We start from the raw sequence: 24,737 nt of genomic DNA, 5'->3' as shown, positions 1-24,737 counted from the left end.
CACCATCGATTGTGAGAAAAGTCCCTCACTTCCTTTATATTGATTTATGGCACCAATAGACATATACGCCCAGAGGACACGCCTCCTTTTGGCTACGAACCTATAAATGTCAAGGCATTTTCCCTCAGTGAGAAGAGCCCAGCAAAATGGGGATCTCCACAGTCATCCTTGAATTATGCCTTTTACTGGGTCAAGTTCTATCCACAGGTATTCTACCTAATTGTTATATTTGTTCATTTCACTGCTGCAAATTCAAATCATGGCAAATTATATCTACTTGTTCCTTGGTGCTAGACTTTCCATCTCAAGGGGAGTTTTGTATCATGGGGGAGACAATTCTTTGCTGATAATTGTAATTGCAAGTATGTTTTGTTTTATTTCTAGCTGATAAATGCAAGATTCTGGTTAGAAAAAGTCAGTCATTATGTCAGTGTTTTCAGTGAGTTGCTCAGCTAAGGAAATGATTGATTGGTCTTAGAAAAATTCCTGAAATTAAGGAAAAGGGTGTACAGTTAAGAGGCCCTAAACCTTTGTCATAGCTGGTTAAGCACACAGTTTGTGTACTTGTGAAAATGGGCAGAAAAGATTGCCCTGTAAGTGCTCATAATGGGATTTCCCTCTGCAGGTGTGTCTGGCTCGTTAACCCATATTTACTGAGCAGAATCAGATCAGGTAGCTGAGCACACATAAGATCACTAAGATTCCAAGTTTATGTCTGTCGCTGCTTTAGATCAATGACTTGAAGCTTAGTTACTCAAGCATATCTTTGTGTTCTTAGTGCGTCAAGTTATAAAATGTGCACGAAAGAGCCCTGGGCAAGTCAGTGAGACCGTTGAATGTCAGTGACATTTTACTGAGATGCTAAGTGAACAGGACGCTTAGCCAGTCTGTCTATTATCTCTCCCTCTGTTTCTCTGTCTCTGTCTCTCTCTGTCTCTCCTCTTCTCTCTCTGATCTCTCTGGTGTCTATTATCTGTCTTCTACTTCCCCTTCTCCCCCCACCACCATCCTTCATGCATTTCTTCCTTCTTCTTCCCACCCACCTTTTTCCCCTTTGGTGTCACCTTTTGCTACATTTCTGAATTTCAGGAGTCAGGGCAAAAGTATCCTAATTTTCAGATAACTTCCAGAACTCTCGTTCCCCCACGCTTCCCAGGGGAAGCTCTGAGGATAAAGGATGATTTGGGAAATTGCTTTCAGGGACGCAGCACCCCAGAACCAAGCCCTCATGGCCCTGGTGACGGGGGAGTAAACCTGCACTCTGTGACGTGTGTGCCCCGCACGGGGCTGCCAGCGGGCCAGCTGCCAGGGACACCCACCTTCCCTTCTTGTCGAGAGGACCTCGGGGGTCTTGACTCTGGACAGTCAGGGGCTGGAGAGCATGTCTCCATCAGAATATCTGAAAATGGAGGCAGTGTTCTTGGCTCCAGCTTTTATCGGTACAGAGTTAAGCCCTGGATTTGCACCGGCTCTGGAGAGGGCCTGTCATCCCTTAAAGGACAGGCAGCGCACTGCCCCGTCCTATCCACAAAGGGGCTGAAGGCAGCCGCGCTCTTGTCTTGAGGGAAAGTGGTTTTACACGCTGTCACGCGCACGCGAGCGCACAGACACCCGCACACACGCGCGTGCCCGTGTTTGCAGTTCGGACGTGGGGATGAACTCGCTGCGAAGTGTTTGCTCTGCGCCGGGCGCTGTGCGGGACACGGAGCCTCTCCTCGCTGGTCTAAACCTGCTCACAGCCCCCAAGTTCGGTGGCATCATTTCCACACTGCAGAGGAGGAAGCGGAGGCTGGGACAGGTTCTGTGGCTTGTCCAAGGTCAGCAGCTGGTGAGTGGCTGGGCCCGGAGTCGAACCTGGAGGAGGTCAGCTGGCACCCGGGTGGCCGCCTCGCCCTGTGAGCCCCCGCTGTCCCTTGCAGAGAGCGGAGCAGGTGAACGTCACTCAGCGCTGGCGCCCTGCGGGGGAGCTTTGTGCCTGGAGAGCCGAGGCCTCAGACACTCCTCTCAGTTCTGGTCTCTGCACAGATTCTTGAGAAGAAGTCAGGGAGCTCAGGTTTGTTGTGGGCCAGACAAACCTGCAGCTCCTGCGGCTCCTAGCCACGTGTTTCCTCTGCCATTTACCAGCTCTGGGGCCTCTGCAAGCCTCAGTTTATTTGTTGGTAAAACAGGCTTGTGTTCCCACTTTTCGGGTTGTCGTAGACACCAGGGCCCCGCTGCAGGGCCTGGCCCAGGGAGGGCGCCTCAGGGCCGCCCACCGTGACTCTTCCAGGCAATCCTAACAGCTTCCCAGATGCAAGGTGGACTCTTGGGTTGCACCCTAGAACAGAAAAAGGAAAGGCTGGTGAAATCTAAATAAAGCCTGGACTTCAGTGAATAGGAAGGTTCCAGGGTTGGTTGGGTGGTCGTGGCAAATGCTCCGAACAGGTGAGATGTTCCCATTAGGGGAGCCTGCGCAGGGGCTGTGGGAGTGCTCTGTATTCTCTGCACTTCTCTCTAACCCTATAAAGTTATTCTAAAATATTTTTTTAACTTAACTTCCCTTGGTCTCATTTCTTCAAAGTTAATGTTTTGCAAAATGAGAAAGTAATAACTGCTTACAAATGAATTCCTAGCAAATTGTTAAAGCTTGTACTTCCCCTTACCATGTTTACTGGGGGTCTGATGGTGATTAACGCCTTGAAAAGGAAGAGGAGATCCAAGAGGGGGACTTTCAGGAATTGTGAAATGTCTTTAATGTGGGTGACATTTGGACTGGGGGAAGCACTTCTCTTGTCACCTAAATAGGCCACACAGATGTCTAATCACTCCCCAGTAGCGATCTTTTCTTCAACCTGTCTTTACTGCGCAAACTGCCCGCTGGGTGTTACGTGACTCAGTCTGGTCTAGGTGTGGAATGTTAAGAATGAGGAGAAAGTCCAAGGTGGTGCCCGGGACTGAGTCCCAGCACCCAGCCTGGCACCCAGGACCTCGTGGCCCCACCCAGCCGTCTTCTCCAGCCCTGTGTCTCTCCCACCCTGCTGACAACACTCACCTGGGTGTCACATCCCACATGTCTCATGCTGATTTCCACCCTGTGATTTTTTTTGTCCTGTTTTCCAGGATAGCTTGCAGCAGGGTGTCTTATAGTACAAAGCAACCTGTCCTTCCCACGCCGTGCACTCCCGTAACCCTGCCTCTTGCCGTGGTGCCTGCGCTCATGCTGTTCCCTCTACCTGGAATGCAGTCTTATTCTCCCCGCCCCCACCCCCTCACCTGGATAAATTTAGCTGTTGTTTTTAAATACCATGGACACAGGCCAGTCCAGGAACCTGTCCCTGACATGTGCTCTCAACACACACAGACATATGCACACACCCAGGCACACACGCACAAATATGCGCACACACACACACACACATGCACACACACACGCATACACACACACACGCATACACACAGTGTGTCATCCTATGGTTGCTTCTCATGTTCTCCCACAGCACCTTAACTCTTGCACTGAGTTGTCTGAAGATTTTTCTAGGGATTCTGCTATGCTGGGAGTCCCTGGAGGGCAGGGAGCCCGTCTTGCTTGCTTAGTATCCGGCACAACCCCGTGCACTGCCGAGAGCCTAATGGAGGCTCCCGGTAACCCTAACAGAAGAGCAGGAGAGAGGGTGTGTGTGCCAAGAACCATCCCCGCTGTGCCCTGTGCCGGGTCCTGACAAGTATTTCTATTCCCTTACATCTCGTTTATGGGGAGCAAACTCTGTATCAGGAGCAATACTCACCACATCCTCTCCACTACTGAGAATTATTATTTCAGAACATTTAGCTTTCTGACAAGTTGACATAGAATCTTATTGTTTCACTTGAATCTCGGGAGGCAGTGGAGGGGAGCTGTGAGTGCACTTGGCGGGGGGGTCAGTGCACTTGACTTCCGGTGTCAGTTTCACTGAGTCATTGCTGTGTGACCTTTGGCAAGTTGTTTTACTTCCCTAAACCTTGAATTTCTCTTCTATGAAACAGATGTGCATACTAATTCTACCATAAAGGATATTGTGAAGATAAAATGAGATACTGCAGGAAGAATACTTAGCTCGATGCCCAGAATGTCCCTAATTGATAAAAGACATGGTCCCCTCCCCCTCCTCCCGTCTCCCCTTCTCTTTCTCGCCTCCTCCTCCCTCTTTGCTTTCTCTATCCTGAGCTTCACTGTTTCTTTACTTTCTTTATCTTTTTCATCCTTGTTCTTTTCCTTTAGTCTACTTCTTCCCAACCTAAAAGGATCTGCCTCCTATAGAACCTCATCTCCCACCTTCAGCCTCAAACCACAGCTTTTAATGTATAGTTGGTCTAGAAAATGTAGGAACTAGAGAAAAACACAGAGAAACGGTAAAAAACACCTATAATCCTATCACCCGAGATCACCTTTGTTAAAATATGTATTTCTTTTCAAATTATATATGTAAGGGATATCATTTAATATACATGTTTTCTCTAGTTTATATTCTGAACATTTTAACATGCATTCATGATGTTTGGAGATTGAAGTTTTTTCAGGTTTTCTTTCTTTTTTTTAAACTTCAGCTTTATTGAGGTATGATTGACCAATACATTTATAAGATATTTAAAGTGTACCTTGTGGTGATTTGATATGTGTATTGTGAAAAGATTCATCATCTGGAGTGCTTGTTAAAAACACATATTGTTGGGCACCCCTCCATGGTTCCGATTCTCAAGTTGGGAGGTGGGGGGGGGGCTTGGGGGGTGCTAAGAATTTGCATTGTTTTTAAATTCCCAGGTGCTGGCCTGTGTTACTGGTTCTTGGAAACATTTGAAGAGCCATTGTTCTAAAAGAGCTCTTTCTTGTGACTTGGACTGGTGGTTGGTTCTTCAAAAATGTTGCTCAAAATCGGGAAATCATAAAATATGATACACACACGTTTTAAATGTTTCATTGTTTTTAACTTAAAACATATAAATGCACTTTGATTTGCCGATTTCTTGCTGTGAGTCTCTCTCCGCAGGGATCGTCTGCAGTTCTGTAGTGTCTTTCTTGCATAAACTACGCCCACTTGGCGTATCTATAATTTCTAATTTAGTCCCTCTGAAGTAGAGCATGAAATGAGAGACATTTGCAAAGCAGGATGAGGGCAGACGCTCTGTTGTTTACAGATCCTTCTACTTCTTGCTGTCTGACCCACTTGATTACTTTTTAGCAAATTGATTTTATTTCCAAAGCTTTCAGCATTATTGTTATTGAAAGATATACTTCTTTTTGTATCTATATTTGATCAATTTACTTAATATTTATTTTAATTTAATGCCAAGTACAACTGGCAGAAGCAGGTTCAGGACTCACAACGGACTCTAATACACCGTGGCTGGCGTGAGTGTTGCCACGTGTACTGGGAGTTAGCCCACTAGCCTAGCTCTGAGTAGGTCTACAGAAAGATAGAGAGCCCCATTGCTCTGGCTGGGGGCTACACGCAGGTCAGTGAGGAGAACTTGTTGTCTACTGCCACCCATGGGATGCCTTTCCTTTAGAGCAGCCAGATACCGCAAATAAAAATACAATACACCCAGTCAAATTCCAATTTCAGGTAAAATTTTTTCTCAAGTATAAATATATCTCATGTGGTATTGGGGACATACTGATATAAGAAGTATTCTTCGTTCATCTGAAATTCAGATTTATCTGGGCCTCCCGTGTTTCATCCAGCAACTCGACTTCACCCCATTTTTTCTTGACATGTGTCCATGCCTTCTCCTGGGTCCTGCTGAAATATCCTCTCCTCTCTGGATTCCTCCTGCCCTTCTCCCAAGCCCATGAATCGCTTCCTCTGAGATTCCCGTTCCCCTCCACTGTGTTCCTCGTTGGCCAAGACCAAGAACTACTGGTTAGCAAGTCTGGCTGCCAGGTGGCTCTGAGCTCCAGATGCCTGAGCCTTACCCTCCAAGACGGATCCCTCCTTTCTCCCCGAACTTTAGCTCAGGGCCTCATGTGCGGTCAGAGGCTGATTCCCTGAGTGAATCAATTAGTGAGTGATCGGTCCAGCTACGCTTCAAAGCAAAGAGTAATGCATCCCCCTTCCCTGCTCGAATTAGCTAATGGGGGGTCTGGATTTAATGTTTGTTTTCAGAAAAGCCCTCATTTGTGTCATTTTCTTTGTATTTTCAGTGATACCAACAATAGAAGGCACCACAGGACCCGCTGTTTGGGAGACACAGACTGCCAGCTCTGGTAACTCCACCTAAACTCTGGGGCCCAAGGCCACCCCCAAGGACTCAGGAGGGGCTGCTGCAGAGAGTCCTGCTGGGTTTTAGATGTAGGACAGGAAGGGCCTCCTCCGATGTGGCTCACTTGGACCCTTAGCCGCTTCCTCGCAAGGTTCCTTATTGACCATAAGACAGGCCCGAGTTGCCAGGCAAAGTCTCTGTCTGGCCACACTACTGTCCTAGGATGTCTGTCCCCAGGCTCCCCTCACTGGGTGTCCAGCAGGGGTCCCAGGCCGCAGGGCGGCAGGGGAAGCTGGGGACAGCAGCACCTAACTGAGCCTTTCTGGATATAATCTCATTTCTCTTCTTTTCTAGAACTTTTAACAGGTCTTGGGGAAATAACGAATATCCCTGGTCAGTCAAGGCTTTAAATGATAGCTCCTTCTGCTCACTCATTCCTCATTTACTGCAGTCCTGTGTGTGCACAAGTGCACCTGCCTGTGCGAAAGTGAGGACCGTGATTTGCACCAAATAATACAAGTGTTAACAACATGTACACCGAGCGGCAGAATAGTGAAGTGGTTTAGAGCAACTGTCTGAGGGCAGATCCTGCCCCATCACTTACTAGTCGCTTGATCTGAGCTGCAGTTTCCCCACGGGGTTGTTTTGAGGATTCATTAGATGACACATATAAAGACCCCAGGTCAGAAAATGTTCACAATCATCTGCCACGATCCAGCTTTAAAAATCAGTGCCCTTGGTTGTGTGGGAGGGAGGAGAAGAGCTGTCACGGGGAGGGGGTGCTTTTGAGGTGTGGGGATACAGGCATTTTAGAAGCAAGTCTAGCGCTCTCACTGCACACACCTGAGCCTCAAGAAATCCTTATCGACGCCAGGATGCCGGGCTGGATCCCTCAAAACCTGCCCGTTTTCCTGTGTAATCAGTGTAGGTGATTCAGCAGGACCACGTCAGGCAGGAACATGGTGCCCACTGACCCCTCAGTCTCGGGTCTTCCTAGTGGTGGCAATCGGGCTCTCTAAGCCCCTCCCAGGAGGCTCGAAAGATAGGTTGAGGCCCATTCTTGGTCAGATGGCATCTTGGACTTGACCCTGGTGGAGTGGAGAGCACGCTGAGGCATTTTGAACTGGAAGGTGACTTGACCATGTCTGTACTTTGTAAAGATACAACTTGGGATGGTCTGGGGGTGACAGATGAATCTTCTCAGTCCAGAAACTGGCACAGAGTAGGCACTTCATGAATGCTGGTTGAGTCAGTGACTGCGGACGGGTTAGAGAAAGGAAGGGCAGGCCTCTGGGGCAGGCAGGTTCAAGAGCGGGAAGAGCTAACCTAGCAAGATGGCCGGGGACTAAAACGGAATGACAGCCTCGGTGACAAGCTGGGTGTAAGAGGTGAGGAGAAGGAAGACTCAAATGTTACACCCAGATTTCCTACACAGGGACGGAGCATGGTGACACTGTGGATCCAAATGGAGGGAAGAGACTGGGTTCCCTGTGGGATGAGGGGGTGGGATCCAGGAGGCCACTGAAAGTGTGTGTCTAGAGCCTGGGGCTGGGGTGGGAAGGGCTGATCAGGACTGGAGAGGTGGACTCGGGGGTCCTCTTTCCGGGAAGCTCTCAGAGCACACGAGGTCCTGCAGGTGGGGAAGAGAAGAGGGCAAAGACAGTGCTTGGGAGAGCAGTGGTAGGGAAGGTCCCGAGAGAGGAGAAAAATCAGCAAAGGAGCGGGGACAGTGGTCAGAGGAAGGAGGGGGACAGGGGGTGCTGGGCAGGGGACGCCCAGGCAGCAGAAGGACATGTTTGTCTCCTGGGATCTCTGTGGGCTCATCACCCTACGTCACTCACAATATCATCTCTGATCCTGAAGTTGTGCAGAAGGTGTAAGGATGGGGGTGCACAGCTCTCAAGGCTGGCGGCCTCTGAACAAGGCCTGACCGGGTGTCTCTTCCATGGACCTTGACTCTGAGATTGAGGAGGAGTCAACCTGCAGAGGCATCTCCAAGAACCTCCAAGGTGGAGCTTGGTGTCCTGTCTCTATGAAGGTCCTATTGCCCATGCTCATTACTCAGTGACAATTAAGCCTTCATTCTCCACTGTGACAGTACCAGCCAGAGGCAAAGGAGAAAAGTTCTATAGGGGGTCTCTGAATGGAGGTCATGGGCTAGGACTGCAGATGGCCCAGGAGTTGGTTCCTGAGTCTGGACTGCAGCCCCCTCCAGAGCACAGAGATGCACGTGGGCACCTGGTCTGCTGTATGCAAGGCAGGGGCCCCTACATGGCTCGCCCAGCACAGCCTTGTCATCACCTGTGGTCGGTTCTGACAGATCACACATGGAATCTGGACCTGGAGCAGGACTCCTCAGTCTTGCTGCCTCAGTGGACCAATAATAGCCCGGAGACTGATGATGGGTTTTGGGGCAACTCAGTCATCGAGACACACAGCTTATCACCTTGCCATGGAGAAAACAGATGCTGGTCTGCCGGGACCCAGTGGCTTTCCGGAGACCTGCCTCTGCTAGGTTTTCAGCCCACGTCTGTGCTCAATCTGGAGCTGGCCTCTGGCCTGGGATAACATTGGAACTGACACTGAGGTGTCTCCATCTGCCCTCTCAGCCTGGTGCCGTGTCTTCCTTGGGGACAGTTGGAGTTGCGGCTCATTCTTACCATGACACTGCCGTGAGCAGGGATTCTGGTCTCAATGAGGCAGGACTAGGGAAAGGGGCCAAACGTTTCCTGCTCTTCTGCTCTTTCATTTTCTGGGCTTTCCTAAGGCTGGAGTTTACCATACAAATGTGCACAGGCAGTGGTTTTCAGTAGACTCCCACAATTTTATAAGCAGTGCCACCGAGTAGTTGCAGAATTGTCCATCACACCCCGTCCGCTCCCCACAGCCATCACGAATCTGATTTGTGTGTCTATCAATTTCCCTATTCTGGTTATTTCCTGTGAGTCAATCAGGATTTCCTTCTTTACGTCTGAAGAATACTGTTTTGTATGGATGGACCACATTTTGCTTATCTGTTCATCTGCTGAAGGACATCTGAGTGTTTCCCCCGCTTCAGTAACTGCGACTAGTCCTCCTAGGAACATTCATGTACAATCGTTTTGTTTCAACAGTTGTTTCCAATTCTTTTGGGCGCATACCTAGGCTGGAATTCTTGGGTCATATGATAATTCTTTCTTCAATTTATTGTGGGAAAATGAAACTGCTTACCCCCACAGCTCCTCCATTTAATGTGCCCCCCACCCCCCAACGTGTGAAGGTTCAGGTTGCCCACATCCTCACCGACACTTGTTATTCTGTGCCTTTTTTCATCGTCTTCATCCTTGTGGGTGTGAGGTGATATCTCATTGTGCTTTTGATTTTGCATTTCTCTACTGACTAATGTTGCTGGGTATCTTTTCATGTGCTGGTCGGCCACGTGTATATATTCTCTGGAGAACAGGGCCGTCAGAAATGAAGCCTGGGGGCCAGAGGGACCAGACCATGCCCAGGGCCCTGGCCCAGCTCCCAGAATAGAGAGGGTAGGATCCAGGTGAGACTGAGGAACCACGATGCCTGGTCCAGTGGCATCTCTGACAAATCATGTTTCTCTAAGGGGGCCTACGTCTACTACTTTTCTTCCCTATTTTTTTCCCCACTTACAGGTAATAGGCACCTCTAAGGATGCAGGGCTAAGGATCAATGACAGTTACTCTTCCCCACTGTCCTGATATTCAGCAGGTCCATGGTTTGTTTCAGATTCTGGGTAAGCTTTGGGTTTGAAAATGACTTGATGAAGTGCTCAGTGTAAAGGGAGCCTTCAGAACAACCTTAGATCCAGTAGCGGTGAACTGCGAGGTGGCACCTTGGAGGGGCTGGGAAGCTGTCTCTGGTGGTCTGCTCCCGCAGGGGCTCAGTCCATCCCAGTGGCCCCTGGGGATGCAGGCTGTGGGCTTCCCCTCTTCCCACCTCAATCCCAAGTCTGGGTTCAGCTACTGAATTGCTGGTGTTATGGGTCACTAATCAAAAACATGCACACTTCAGCCCACACCCAAGGGTTCTATAAAACAGCTTCTTGTGGATAAATGATGAACAAGCTTCAGTCAAGTCCTCTTGATGGCAAATATGACATGAAACTCAGAAGTCTTTCCCTGGAAGAATTCTGAATCTCACTGAGACCTCAAGACCTCTTCTTTCAGGAGACACAGAAGAGAGTGAATTTTCCTGTCTGCTTCCAAGGTCTGATTCTGGTTTGGCCCTGAGGCTGGTGATAGGTATCAGGGCCAGGTGGAGGTCCTGTACTGAGGCTCCTGGCACACCATGTGTGACGACAGCTGGGACATCAGTGACATCAACGTGGTCTGCAGGCAGCTGGGCTGTGGTTGGGCCACGTCAGCCCCAGGAAGTGCCTGATATGGTCAGGGCTCAGGGCCGATAGTCCTGGATGACCTGGGCTGCTCAGGGCATGAGACCTCCTTGTGGAGCTGCCCCCATAGGGGCTGTAACAGCCACAACTGTGGGCACTATGAGGATGCTGGTGTCATCTGCTCAGGCGTGCTTCCAAGGCTTTGGACCTCCATGTTAGTGTGTGGTTTTCTCCAGGAAAGGGCTCTTCTTTGACCTGAGCTCCTCCCACACTGAGCTTCCCTGAAAGATGTACAGTTGCCCTGATGGCATCAGCAATAGCCATGCGTGTCCAGAATTTCATGGGTCTGAAGCAGCACTTTTCTCAGTGGCCCCTGAAGCAGACAAGGTGTAATGGACACTAAAGTTGTAAGAATGGATACCAAACCGTGTGTGTGCGCGTGTGTGTAGGGTAATATCTGAGGTTGACATTTAATATTCAGCTCTCCTGGACAAGTCCCAGATCACCCTTCTCCGGCCAGGGAGGGGCGGGCCCTCAGCATCTCTCTCAGGAGCCTGAAGGGTTCACTGCAGCACATCCTGGGCGCCCAGGCTGACCTTGTGTCCTCTTTCTTGCAGGTCCACAAATCGATCCTACCGTCGGAGGTGCGTCCCTGCAGAGCAACCCAGCAAGATTTCCTCTCTGCAATCCCCCCTCTCAGTTCCCAGAAGGAGAAGGAGGAGGGCATGCCCCTCCTGGGGAGGGGTGTCCCTGGGAGGACTCTGGAATTTGTTTCGGTGACCAGCTGAGCTCCCAGGACCCTGGCTGTCGCTCAGCTCTGCCTGGAGGGCCCTTCTGGTCTCCTGTCATCACCTGCTGCCTCTGTTCCTTAAGGGACCTTGTGGGGGAACAGGATTTGTTCCCCTGATCATCTTCGATGACAATAACTATCGCAGTCGTCCCGTGGAGCACTGTGACCATGTTACTGACATGGCCAAGTGGCACTCTTGCAAATGATTGTCTGTTAAAGGATTCCCTCACGTTGAGAGCAATCCCCAAAATGATCTTCATGGCACAGCGAACATATCTGGTGCCAAATATGTTGGGAAGTGCTGTGTACTCCAGCCCATTTGGACTGCCACAGTGTAACTGGGAAAGGTCAAGGCTCTGAGAAGTCCTGCAGAAAGAAAAGGATTTAGTTTCTCTATCGACCATGGAATTAAAAAATTATCCAACAATATCCTAACATTGCTTCATTTTCTTTCTAGATGTCCTGGGTCCATCAACTACCACCACAGAGAGTAAGTGTCACATTTTCCCTCCTGAGCTGTAGGGCACGGGTTTCTCATCCCCATGCTTGGCTGTCCGTGCAGTGGTGCCTACACCCGCAATGCCCACTTGTACCTGCACCCCCCCCCCGGCTTCCCCCACACCCCAGCCCCCACCCAGGGCCAACACAGAGCTTGCACACGCTCAACCTTCACATCTCCCCTGTCCCCGAGAGGACTTTTGTTTTAATTAAGGAAATCTCCTTCCTCTTCTTTGAAGTGAATGAGGTAAGTGATTCTTAAAAGAATAGATTTCATGGTTTTTATTTCTTGGAGTATTTCCAAAGCTTTGGGAAGAAGAAGGAGGACAAAGAAAAAATGGATAATTTTACAAATAATCATGCTTTTACGAGGAATTTTAACTTCATGATGTGGACAGAGTTCAGTAGCTTTCTATTGCTCTTAAGAAATGCTGTGGCTACTTTTCCTCATCGCTAGGCTTCTCCTATCATCATTTCAGATAAATGACCCTCTGATGCAGAATGTTTTTATAAATAATTTTTGCATACCTCCTCAATGTTTTTAGAAAAAGAAATAGATTTGCTGGACTAAATTTCACAGAGTGAGACTGTACTTAATAAATACTAACTCTGCTCATGTTAAGTATTTTTACTGTGTTTGCTGTGTGTATGGTCCAACCGCCATCAGGAATGGTGGTAAAATCACTGAATGTTGAAAAAGAGGGATTCATCTCCTCACTCAGATATTAAATGTTTAATATTGAATTAATGATGTAATTACAGTTGTGACAGTGGCTTCACAGGGGAAGTTCAGGGTGTCAAGAAGGCCCCTGGGCATAGACTTTACCTGATCAGGGGATTCAGGGAAATTCTTTATGAAGTGACACTTATGGGAGGCTTCCAAGGGCAGTGAATTTTTTTTTTGCAAAATGTCTTTCAGCCAGAAGGAGTGCCCTGAAGGTATTATGTAATAAATACTTTTTGGATGGCCTTAAAGTTAGCATTTTTATGTCATTGAAATGATTTCTACACCATAAAGTTTAATGGCTACACAGTTTTCAATTGTATGATATGCCATGATTCCGTTAAATAATTACTAATTACAAGAAAAGAAGAACTAATTCTCTCTAATCATATTTTATATACTTAGGTAATTACATTTCATAATATTTTTATATCATATTATCTCTATTATATTTTTAGAAACCTGAAATGCGTATCCTTGTCTCTAAAACTTCAGCCTTATCTTCAATTATTTCCTGGTAAAGAAATAAAACTTCCCGGTGGGCATATCTGCAAGGCCAAATTGTCTTTAAGAAGCATTGTCTTCTTAAAGACAATGTGACCCTCAGTGGGTCGTCTGGGTCTAGGCACCTCCTGGCGGGTTTCTGTCTCGGGAACCGTGGAAACATTTCCCCCAGGTGACTGTGCAACGTGCACTGCGGGTCATCAGCCTTTCCATTTTGTCCCAACAGCAAATTATTCCTGCGGGGGCTTCCTGTCCCAGTCCTCAGGGAACTTCCACAGCCAGTTCTACCCTGAGAACTATCCGAACAACGCCAGGTGTGTGTGGGACATTGAAGTTGAAAACAATTACCGCGTGACCCTGGTCTTCACAGATGTCCAGTAAGTGTGTGTGTGGGGTACCTAGAGATATGTACCCTGCTGACTTTTGGGGGGTTCAATTTCTGACTGAGCACAGGGGCAGCCATGGAGGTGGGGCCAGGACAAGGGCCTGGGTTTAAAGTAGCAGTTCTGTCACTAACTTGCTATGTGATCACAAGAAATCACTTAACTTCCTGAGCCTTAAAAGAGGAGAATCAAATAGCTGCTGTCCTCCCCTCACTGGTTACTGGGAAGGTCACAATAGAAAGTATATGAAAATACCTGGAAAATGTCATCCCAGGGAAGGGATTGTTGTTAGGAGTAATAATAACACACAGAATCCTAGTAACAATCACACCAGTTTTTCTGAACCCGTTTGTCTGCACTCCCCCCTTTTTTGGGGGTGAATTCCAGGGGGCAGGCAGAGGTGGGGAAATCACTGCTGGAGAGGTTAGGTTAATCTGCTCCTCATCCGGCGAAGAGTGGGAACCACTGTTTTAAGCAGAGGAGACATCATCAGTACCACATCGATACATGATTGGTTCAAGGAGGGGGTGACCTCACTGGGGAACCACTGTTTTCTAACGTCCAGGGAAAGGGGACCACCATTTGCTCTCGAACAGCCATCACTGAGCAAAACAGTTCTCACTCTTGATTTCTGGTTGCAGTGGCCTTGGGAGTCTCTGCGCTGGAAATTCATTTGAGGTTTTGCAAAAGATACAGTATTATTTTAATCTCGTCATGATTACAATTAATTTTTTTAAATTGAAGTACAGTCAATTCCAATGTGTCAGTTTTACAGTTCATTTTGGATTTGGGGGACTGCACTTGTGGCTGGTGAGATCCTATGGAGGAAGGCTGACCATGACTGGTTCTTTAGCCAGCATCTTACAACAGTGACCACCGCCATGTGTTGTATCATTTATATCCATACGTTGTATCATCTGAGCCTCACAACAGCTCTCTTCCGTATACGTGGATAGGGAGATTTCACCTTTGTAAATAAGAAACGATCTTCAGAGGTTATTTGACTTGCCCAATATTTATTTGTTCAATTATTTGTTTCTATCAGTAAGAATTCATGGATGTTTATTTTATTCTATGGCCAACTGGGGTGTTTTTGATCAAAGAAAAGGTCTAAGGCAGGATGTGATCCTTTCTCACATGATACAGAGAGCTGTCAGGGGAGGGGCCACAGACCTCATGTGTGTGACCCCAAAATACAGGGCTGAGACCCGTGCCTGGAGGCCATGGGAAGATGAATCTCCGCTCGATTTAAGAACATCTGACAAACTAGTGGTTACCAGTGGGGAGAGGGCAGGGGGAAGGGGCAATTTAGTGGCAGGGAATTAAGAGGTACACAACAATTATGCATAAAAAATGCTATAAGGACATATGGTACAATACGGGGATTGTAGCCACAATTATATAAAAACTATAAGTGAAGTATAACATTTAAAAATTGTGACTCACTATATTGCACACCTGTAACATATAATATTATACATCAACTGTAGATCAATTAAAAAAAAGAAAATCTCTTATTTTCAATGATTAACTTTGTCGGGGTTTCTGCCTTAGAAAGGTGTGACCGCTCTCACGGCGATCTGATCCCCTGCACCAAATCCTGGTTAAAAGTGAAGCCAAACCTGTGTGTTCCGTCCCTGCAGGCTTGAAGGCGGCTGTAACTACGATTACATTGAAGTGTTTGACGGCCCCTACCACAGCTCCCCGCTCCTCGCCCGGGTCTGTGACAGTGCAAGGGGCTCCTTCACCTCCTCGTCCAACTTCATGTCCATCCGCTTCATCAGCGATGGCAGCATCACGAGGAGAGGGTTCCAGGCTGAATACTACTCCAGTGCTTTCCCTGAGAACACAAGTAAGTCCCTGATGGTCAGGGGTGGGGCTCCTCTGAGAGCCTTCCGCTGCTCAGCCCCCCGTGGCTGTGAAATAAGAAGCCAGAGACACCTTGTCAGGTCACCAAGGCTCCATCCAGCACAGAAAGGGGCCAAGAGCGGGGGGTCTTGGCACTGTGGCTGCTCAGAAATGGCCGATGGTGGCCTATTGGCCTTTCTGTGGTCAGCAGAGACTAGGAAGAAGGGGCAAGACGATGCTTTCAGCACCTACTGAGATGTCAGTGCTGAGGGCCACATGGCTTGAGGCCTTGTGACCTTCCCAGAATGAGGGACACTGCAACCATTTCCTGAGACCCAGCACATCTGGCTGCTACACTGAGATGGATGGAGCCGGTCACTCAACCACATCTGGCAGAGGCCAAGGGACACAGTCTGAACCGTTAAATGGATTGATTTACAGACCGGCCGGGGACCGGGCTATGCTGGCTCTCTTTTGCAGGCAGGATTTTAAGCTCTGACCCACCCCATGGCTAAAGGACCGATGTTTAGGTCCATAGCTAAGGATGTTGATTTCACAACATCCCCAAAACCCACCCCCAGTGCTACTTCACTTTATGGATAAATGGTAACTTGGCAAAACATTTCACTCATTTCACATCCTGCCTCCATTTCTCCATCAGAGGAATCCTAAGTCCTTGTGTCCTCCCAGGGCTGTCGTGAGAGGGAGACTGACTTGGTCACAGGGCACGCGGGGTGGCGGGGAACCGGGTCCTGAGGGGACCATTTGCCCACCATATTGGTCTCTGCACCTTTATATGGGCTTGGAGGGCGCTGACTGACTGCACTGTCCACCCTCGGTCCCCAGAGCTGCTTTGCCTGCCAAATCACATGCGAGCCAGTGTGAGAATTGACTACCTCCAATCCTTGGGCTACACTGCCCACGACCTTGTCATTCCCAACTGGAACAGGAACCGCCAGTGTCAGTCCCAGATAACAAGCAGCCAGGTGACCTTCACGATTCCCTACTCCGGCTGCGGCACCGTCGAGCAGGTGAGCCTGGGGCTTCCCCTCCAGCTCCTGCTGAGCGAGCTTTCTTACAGTGATGTGTGCTGTGCTTTTTGAATTCTGGGGACCCAGAAGGCATGTTTATGGTATAACTAGCATGTATTTGGGATGAAGATATAAATTTGTTTCTTGGTGCCACAATGTCCTTGTAGCCACATCCAAGTAGAAGAAAGGAGGAGGCAGGAAGTTCAGCAGGGGCTTTTTCCAGCATCCTTTAGCAGAGAGGGTGCCTGGCAGGCTGTGATCAGGTCGGCAAGGACCACAGCAGCTCCCGGGGCAGCTCCAGGTTTGGATGGTTCTGGCACTTACACGGGTTGGGGTTGGGGTGGGTGTTTGCAGGGAAAGAATGCAAACATTCATTAGTTTTAGAAATCTTACATAAACACACAGCTGTTCCAGTGCATTGCTAAGCCTTGGAGGAACTCGTGTCTGTGGGGACCCTGAAGCTCAAGCGTCATTAGCTTCACAGGAAATCGGTGTCTGCAGCTGTCGTGTGTTGAGCTGTCACCGTCTAGGGGATCAACTGTCTTGGTTAGCCTGGGACCTCTCAGTTTTCAGCATGGAGGAGTCCCGTGTCCCAGGCAACCCCTTGATCCTGTCACCCTACAAGTGGCAGACCCTGAGGTTAGCCCGTGTCCTACCACCCAAATCCCCACCAAGACGGTGCAGCCTCCTCTCATCATCACCCCACTTTAAAAATAGGTAGACTGGGCCTCGAGGGGGCGAGCAGGTTGCCCGAGGCTGCTCAGCCAGGAAGCAGCAGGACTGACGTCAGAGTCTGAGAATCTCCAAGATGTTACGCTGAGTGAAAGCAGCCAGACACGCCCGATTCCCCACATGCGACCCATTTACAACGTTGAGAAATGCAGAACCAGCGTCTGAGGGTGGCGAGCCCGCCTGCGGGGAGGGGCGGCCTGCGAGGGGCGCGGTGGCACTGTGGGGGCTGGTGGCGGCGCTGGGCATCTTGCTGAGGTGGGTTACTCTCAGAGCTCACTGAGCGGTACCCTGACAGGGGCTGCATTGAATTTTACGTACATAGATTTTCGATTCTTCAACCTAAGTTCTGAATTTTGGCTGCCACCTCAATAATCACTTCAAGATTTTGTCAGTCAGGGAGCAGATGCAGGGCAGATACTTCTGTCAGGTTGAGGACTGCAGCAAATGTGCCCCCTGGAATGCTCGCGTCTGTGCAAGGTGTGTGACACACACGTTCAGAGGGCTTGTCATTCACCAAAGACACACCGGGCGTTTGCTGCGGTCCAGGCTTGGCGCCCTGAGGAGGCTGTTCCTTAGCTGGCAGGGTCAGGAGAAACAGCGGGAGGCGGAGGGGCACTCATTAGCTAACCAGATTGGCCTGAGGGTCTGCAGTCGCCACTGGGGTCACCCAGCTCCCTCTCGACAGTCCCCGCAGACACGAGATCGCCTTCCCAGAGGAACTGAGTGGGTCAGGGAGACTCACAGGCAGAGAAGGGTACAGAAGAGTCAGGCCATGCAAACGTTCTGGTTGACCTGGCTTTCATATTCTACCCTGTGAATCAGACATGTTGGATTCTGGTTTGTCATGAGTTTAGTCAGTGGAGTGAGGACACCAACGGTGACCACCCTGCAGGTTCTAGATGTGCAGCCGAGAGCTTCTGACATCTGAGCATCCCGTCTGTGTTATTTTGTGTTTGTTCTTGCAAAGGCACCAGGTATGGTGGGAACTCATACCTGGCTGACAGAAGTTTGTCTGACCATCGTAACGTTGGGGAGGGAAGAGTCCCCCAGTCTCCACCTGGTGATGCCGCTCTTGTGCTTGGCTCACCTGAGGCCAGATGGTCATGACCATGGGTTTCCAGGGGCACCTGTTTGCCTGTGTCCTCTTGGCCATTTGGGCTGGCTGCTTCTGTCTCCAGCCTTCATTCCTTGGAGGACTTTTGCTGGGCTCTTGTCCCCTGGACCTTCCTCCATTCCCTGGACATGTATTGATGCCACTGATGCTACTGTAAACAGTACATCAAGCCCTGAGAAAAGAGAGATGCTTACACATACCCTTTCCTTGAGATGCTCACAGACCACCAGGTGCAAGGCTCTTGTCTCTGGAAAGGTCGCTCTTACAAGCAGATCTGTCAAACAGCATGAGAGACCAACATTCTTAGGAGTTAGCTGTCCTTGGTGAAGGCACAATAGGAAATGGTCCTGAGGTTTGGGGAGTGAAAAAGCAAAGTGTGACAGGAAGTGCTCCAGCGTTGCCATGGCTCACCCATTGGTCCATATGAGCCTCTGGGGAGGCTCCTACCCAGAGGTCAGAGACCCACCCCAGCTGTAACTGGGTCTCTGTCGCTTCTGGCTCCAGCGGCTCCGGACACCAGGCTGCAATAGCTACTGACCCATCCAAACAGCGCAGTGAGAACTGATCCCACCAGCCTCTCCCACGTGACCGCCTCCCCTGATTTCCCCTAGCAGCAGTGCAAATGAAACAGAACCAGCCAGAAGGGCCCTGAGCCGTGGAGTCCAGGCTCAACTTAGGTGTACAGCAGGGGTAGGGCTCATCCAGACTCGCCCATCTTTCCCTGAGCAGCAGCTCCCAGAGGCGCCAATGCCTGGCTCACACTGTGGTCCCCATCACGTGGTAGAGGAAAGGGGATGTGTGAAGGAGGGAGTCTTGCTGGTTAAGCGTATCTGTCCCCGGGTAACGGTAACCATGGCGATAGTCATGCACCATCTCTTGTGGTTCCAGGAGGGTTATGAAATCTTGTTCCATCACTTCCCTCTCATTCTGCGCAAAACCAGCAATGAGATGCCCTTAGTCGGGACATTTGCCTGACTGCTCTCCTGCCTGCCTCTCCCAGGTGGACAACGACACCATCACCTATTCCAACTTCCTCAGAGCGGCTGTTTCAAGTGGCGTCATCAAGAGGAAGAAGGACCTCCACATCCGTGTCAGCTGCAAGATGCTGCAGAACACCTGGGTGAACACAGTGTACATTGCTAATGACACCATCAAGGTCAAGAACGTGCAGTATGGGAATTTTGACTTGAACGTGTCCTTTTTTACGTCCCCTTCATTCTTATATCCTGTGACCAGCAGCCCATACTATGTGGACTTGAACCAGAATTTGTACATTCAGGCTGAAATCCTCCATTCCAGCACCTCCTTGGCCTTATTTGTGGACACCTGTGTGGCGTCACCACATCCCGGTGACTTTACATCTTTGACTTATGATCTAATCCGGAGCGGGTAAGGACATGTCTTCATGGGATAGCCTTCAACCTTTATCTGATAAATCAAACAGCACTAGCCCAGACCTCAAGAAATGCAGATTTGCTCCCAGTCGCTCAAGCTTAGTCAGGTTATCATCTCTGGGTGTCTGGAGAATTCAGTGACTTATTACTGGTCAAGTAGGCTAGTTACAAAGTGAAATTGGACGAGCAACTGGTCCAATATTAAGAAGACTCACTACTAGAAAGACATGTTTGTCGTGGGAAAAACACTGATTCTGAAGCAGATTGAGGTTGAGATGCCAGCTCTGCTACATACTAGCTGTGTCACTCTGGGCAGAGGGTCACACCTCTCTGAGCCACTTTCTTCAGCCATCAAATGAGCCTAGTGAAGCCCATGTCACAGCCTGTAGGAGGATTAAATGAGAAGGAGCAGATGGGGCCCCAGGCAAAGAGCAGGCCTGGCACGAATGTTGCCTGAAGGCAGCAGGTGGTCTCCTGACCTCCATCTTCTGAGAATGGATGTTGTCAGAGTCCATGGTTCCAACCAAGCTCAAGAGACGCAGAGGTGAGGCGGTGGTGCCCATGCTGGGGCCAGGGGTGCCCAGGATGGGCTGCTCCACCATAGTCCTCCTTCTCTGGGTGACAGGACTCTGGGGAAGTGGGATTTGCCTCTTCTGAGCTCATACAGGGGTCCCAGGACACTGGCACATGCAGCGCTCATCCCTGCCCTGTCCTGTCTGGCCATCGGTGTGCACACCGTCTCTTGGTTTACACGTCGACCTTGGCACCTCAGTAACAATTTCTTCCCATAGAAGTGGTGCTGACAGGGTGAGGGACTCTGCTGGGAATGAGCCTTGGGAGGTTAAATTTCACACCTCCCGGAGATCCTAGAAACAGCATCTCTTTCCAGGCACAGTTTGAATTTGTGTCAGGTGGGTGAGTAGATGTGGATCCTTGTCTTGCTCAGTTTAGGCAGTTGGTTCAGTTCACAGCAGCTCCACTGGCAGCAAAGATGTCGCAGAAGCTTACCCACATCCTCTTTCTACAGCGAGTAACAAGGTCACATGTGAATTTATGTCAAATGAGATTAATGCAGATGCGTGAGAGATTTGGTCCTTTTCAGGATCTCAAGGTTCATTTTGGTCAAATTCAGGCGTGTGTATGTATATAACGTGATGCACTCTTCTCAGAGGAGGGGGAGGTGCACATGGGGGTAGACGTGTCCCAGCTGCCCCTGGAGCGGAGGCGCACTGGCTGCAGACCAGCTGCCTGGGCGCCCATGGCAATAACCCGGAGCCACTCCCGGCCACGCCCAGGCGTCTCCTGTACCTTCTGTAGATTTGGTCTGCGCCGGGGCTCCGGTGACTTATTTTCAGACTTTCCGCGGGGGCTGTGAAGTGCAGTCTGGGTTCCGAAGCTCCGGCCCCCACAGGCCACCCCGACGGCTGCGGCGTCAGTGCGGTTCCTGCCCGGCGGCCCCGGGTTCACCTGACCTCGTGTACGACTGTCCCAATGAGTCCCTGGGTCCTTCCCCTCTCAGCTTTGCTGCTAAGTGACCGCTGGGGGAAGGAACTTGGGCTTGGAGAGGACGTGGGTGCAGGGGAGGAGGGAGCTCTGAGAGGCACAGGGAAGGGAGGGCGTGGGCTCCGGGTCGCACTTCCCAGCGGAGTCAGGCTGCCCTGGTGACGGCTCCCACCCAGCGCAGACTTTTCCGCCCCCACCCCCGGGCCAGTTTCCTTGCTCTTCTCTCTGCCCGCGTCCCCGCAGCCCTACCGCTGGGGGGCGCCCGTGAGTCAGCACGAGCTGCTTCCTCCGCGGGGGCCGCTGGGGGCCGCCCTCGGCCATCCCCTAGGACAGCACCTCCCGGGGCACTCTTAGGTGGCTTTGCCCCGCACACCGGGGAGACGAGGTGCCTGAGGGAATGAGGACGTGGCTGGCACTGGAGCAGCAGGTCCTGGACGGCACTCAGGCCCGTGTGGAAAACGCCGCCGCCCGGGGCTCCGGGCAGCTGCAGGACCAGAGACACGGGAGCACCAAACACACCAGAGAGCAGGCGATGGCCACTTGCCAGCCAGGCCCTGAGACCACAAAAGGGAAGGGAATGTCCCTTCCTCGTGCCCTCTCTCTGGCCGGGCTGCTTCCCTGACTCAGCGGCGGTATTGAGCTCACGGGTACTGAGCATGCGCTGTGGCGGAGGGAGGGGGGCTGCTGGTCCACGTGGACCCCTGGGCGGAGGTGCTGCCTCGAGATGCTGCCCATGTGCTAGGGCTGCCAGGACCTCCCCGCGGGGCTGCAGGCGGTGTCCGATCCGCGCTGCGAAGGAAGAACGGAAGGCAGGAAGGAAGGAAGGCAGGAAGGGAGGAAGGCAGGCAGGCAGGCAGGCGTGGGCCTCAGGGTCGGGCTGTGAAGATCCACGCCCTGCATGTCCCGCTCCTGCAGGCAGCGCCTTGGCCAGAGCTGACGGTTCCTCTCCTCTCCTTCCAGGTGTGTGAAGGACGAAACCTACCAGTCGTACCATCCGCCATCGCCCCACATGGTCCGCTTCAAATTCAGTTCCTTCCACTTCCTGAACCGCTTCCCCTCCGTGTACCTGCAGTGTAAGATGGTCGTGTGCAGGGCATATGACTACTCTTCCCGCTGCCACAGAGGTTGCGTGGTGAGGTCCAAGAGGGACGTGGGCTCTTACCAGGAGAAGGTGGACGTTGTCCTAGGACCCATCCAACTGGAGGATGCCCCACAGGCTGAGAAGAAGATCCTGGGTAGGTGTCCCTCCTCCCACCCCACCGTCTGCCAGTGAGCCTTGGGCACTGGGGTTGTGCCTGTGGGCGTAGGTTCCACCTGGAACTGGGCACCTCCTGTGTGCCAGGCACATTGGGCTATGCTGGGCGGTACGGAGTTGAACTTGACCTGGTTCCTGTCTTCTTCCAAGGGCTTCTGGTCTCTGAGGGGAGGCATGTGTAGGGTTTGGTTGAGAGAGTTCAGACCTGGGACACAGACACACCTGACACCTTTATCCTCTGCGTTCTGAACTCCCAGCCTCACACTCTTCATCCATAAAACAAGTTAATACTTGCCTCTGAGGACTTTTGAGAGAATTACATAAAATAGTGTCAGTTACACTGCTTTGGCCCCCACCTGCTACAAGTCATTGGGTGCAAAGTACGCTGATTTTGGTTTCTATTATTGACATTAACATTATTAACATTAATGATATTAAATAACATTAATATAATTTATATTAACCTTCATGATAACATTATTAATGATGATAATGACACCAAACTATAGACCCGTTGCAGTGAAATCAGGGTCTGGGCAGGGCCTTGGGAGGCAGGCAGGACTGACACTGGAAAAGCCGTTTCATTTTCCTCATCTAGAACGGGGAGCAGAGATCCTGCTGTGCTGCCTTGTGGGTGTGGATGCACAAATGTGTGCAGAAAGTCTCCTACAATTTCTGGTCCAGGCCAGGCCAGGTCAACAAATGTGGTGGCCTTGGTGACAGGGGCAGGTGTGGGGCAGCAGGAGTTGTCACAAACCGTCCAGCAGTCACAGGCTCCACCCCCGTAGGATCTTTGACAGCTCACTCTCCTCAGGCCTGTGTTCAGAGCTTCCCCCCTCCCTCCTCCCCCTGGCCTGGCTGCTTTTCTGTTCTTTCCTCACATATTCAGCATTCCATGCAGCTTTTGAAGGCCTATTATGTGCCAGGAGTCATATAACCAAGTAGATCGAAATCCTTGCCCCATTCCAGTGGGAGGGGACACAGTGCAGACAGAAGTCACCTGCATGGTACCCACCATGGGGCTGGAGCCGCAGAGAGAAGGAAGACGGGGCAGGTGAGGGCAGAGGGGCCTATGGGGACACCTCTACGTCTCTTCCCACCAGTGCTGCAGTAACTTAAGGCCTGTGTCTCTCTTGCTGGGACTCTTGTACCCATTTCCCCAACCTGCTCCCCTCCCATCCATCGGGGCCTTGAGTCAGCTGAGTTATACAAAGCCCCACTCTGACTTCCTCTTCAGAACCCTTCCCCGCTCTTGTTGGCTGACAAGACACTGTGGACTCTCCCAGAGAGAGAATCAGCTGCCCTTTGTGGTCTAGCTTCTGTTTCGTGAAAGGTGCTCCCGTCTCCCTTCGCCTCCCCTCACCAGACAAACAGTCCCCTGCCCAGGGACCCCCACCCTGACTTGTCTCCCTCCCCTTCCCTCCTGGGCTTATCCTGATCCCAGCTCTCCTCTCCTTCCCAGACCTGCCTGTATCCCCCCTGGAGGAGTAGGCCACCGCCCAGGGGAGCGACCACTGTGCCGCCATCTCCATTGGGACCTTCGTGGTCGTGGTCCTGGCCGTGGCAGCCTTCATACTGGGGAGAAGCACCCGTGCCTCTGGTGTCCAGCTTCTGAGCGCTGAGATGTGAAGCAGGAGAACACAGAGCAGACAGAGGCCCCCGGGCTCTGCAGCCCAAGTGAGGAAGGAGGAAATCAGGGCACCCAGAGCACTGAGCGCTCTTTACTCTGGCCCAGGGGCACGGCGGGGGGCAGGTGGAGGTGTGGGTGAGAATGATGGGAGAGGGTTTTCCCAGAAACAGACGTGGTGGTGGGATAAAATGTCAGGCCAGCAGGTGCCGGAACCTCAAACCCTGCCTGCAGCTGTGAGCCCCTCACTAGTGGCAGCAGACCTTTCTCTGGATAGAATTTCTTTCCTGAGCTTTAATGAGCCAGATTCTTAGACCTATAGTGGAATCTCAGCCTTTCCTTATTGTAGCACATGCTTAATAAAGAACTTACTTCAAAGCAAATGTGGATTTGGTCACTGTTTCCAGAGGCTCACCTAAGCGCTGGATCCCTTCAAGTTAAGCAGACAGGCAGGTCAGGCTCTCAGAAGAAATGAGAAAGGCCACAGGGCCCTGCCCTATGGCCTCCAGAACCTTCTAGGAAATAGGGAAGGTGTCCTCTATGCCCTTGACAAGTTTTGGTTCTGCCCAAAGCAGGAAACACAGGGTGAAGCTTAGAGAAAGACCTGAATGCTAAGAGCATCATAAATTGTAAATTCGAGCTGACTGCATCCATTCCTCCAGGAATCTGTGCATCTTCTGGTTTTTGACAACATATCCAGGACTGTGAGGTGTTAGGGAGGAGAGTGGGCCTCCAGGAGTCTTGTTTGTACGTGGTCTCCAGGGAGAAGTGGA

The 24,737-nt window shown here is 50.8% G+C and overlaps 1 protein-coding gene across 1 annotated transcript; it reads left to right on the top strand.

The window, feature by feature from the left end:
- The first annotated feature begins 1,654 nt into the window (after positions 1-1,654).
- LOC105104377 (deleted in malignant brain tumors 1 protein) lies at positions 1,655-24,293 on the top strand. The gene is given in 8 exon segments (XM_064488599.1): positions 1,655-1,828; positions 10,459-10,786; positions 13,304-13,454; positions 15,104-15,312; positions 16,155-16,339; positions 19,186-19,574; positions 22,043-22,317; positions 23,800-24,293. Coding segments are annotated over 8 exon segments (1,878 nt in total). The 3' UTR covers positions 23,967-24,293.
- The last annotated feature ends 444 nt before the right edge of the window (positions 24,294-24,737 follow it).

Source organism: Camelus dromedarius, chromosome 8 (assembly GCF_036321535.1).
Source record: "Camelus dromedarius isolate mCamDro1 chromosome 8, mCamDro1.pat, whole genome shotgun sequence".
In the NCBI taxonomy this organism is placed as follows: domain Eukaryota; kingdom Metazoa; phylum Chordata; class Mammalia; order Artiodactyla; family Camelidae; genus Camelus; species Camelus dromedarius.
The sequence above is the reverse complement of the archived record's forward strand: the minus strand, read 5'-3'. Positions and strand labels throughout refer to the sequence as shown.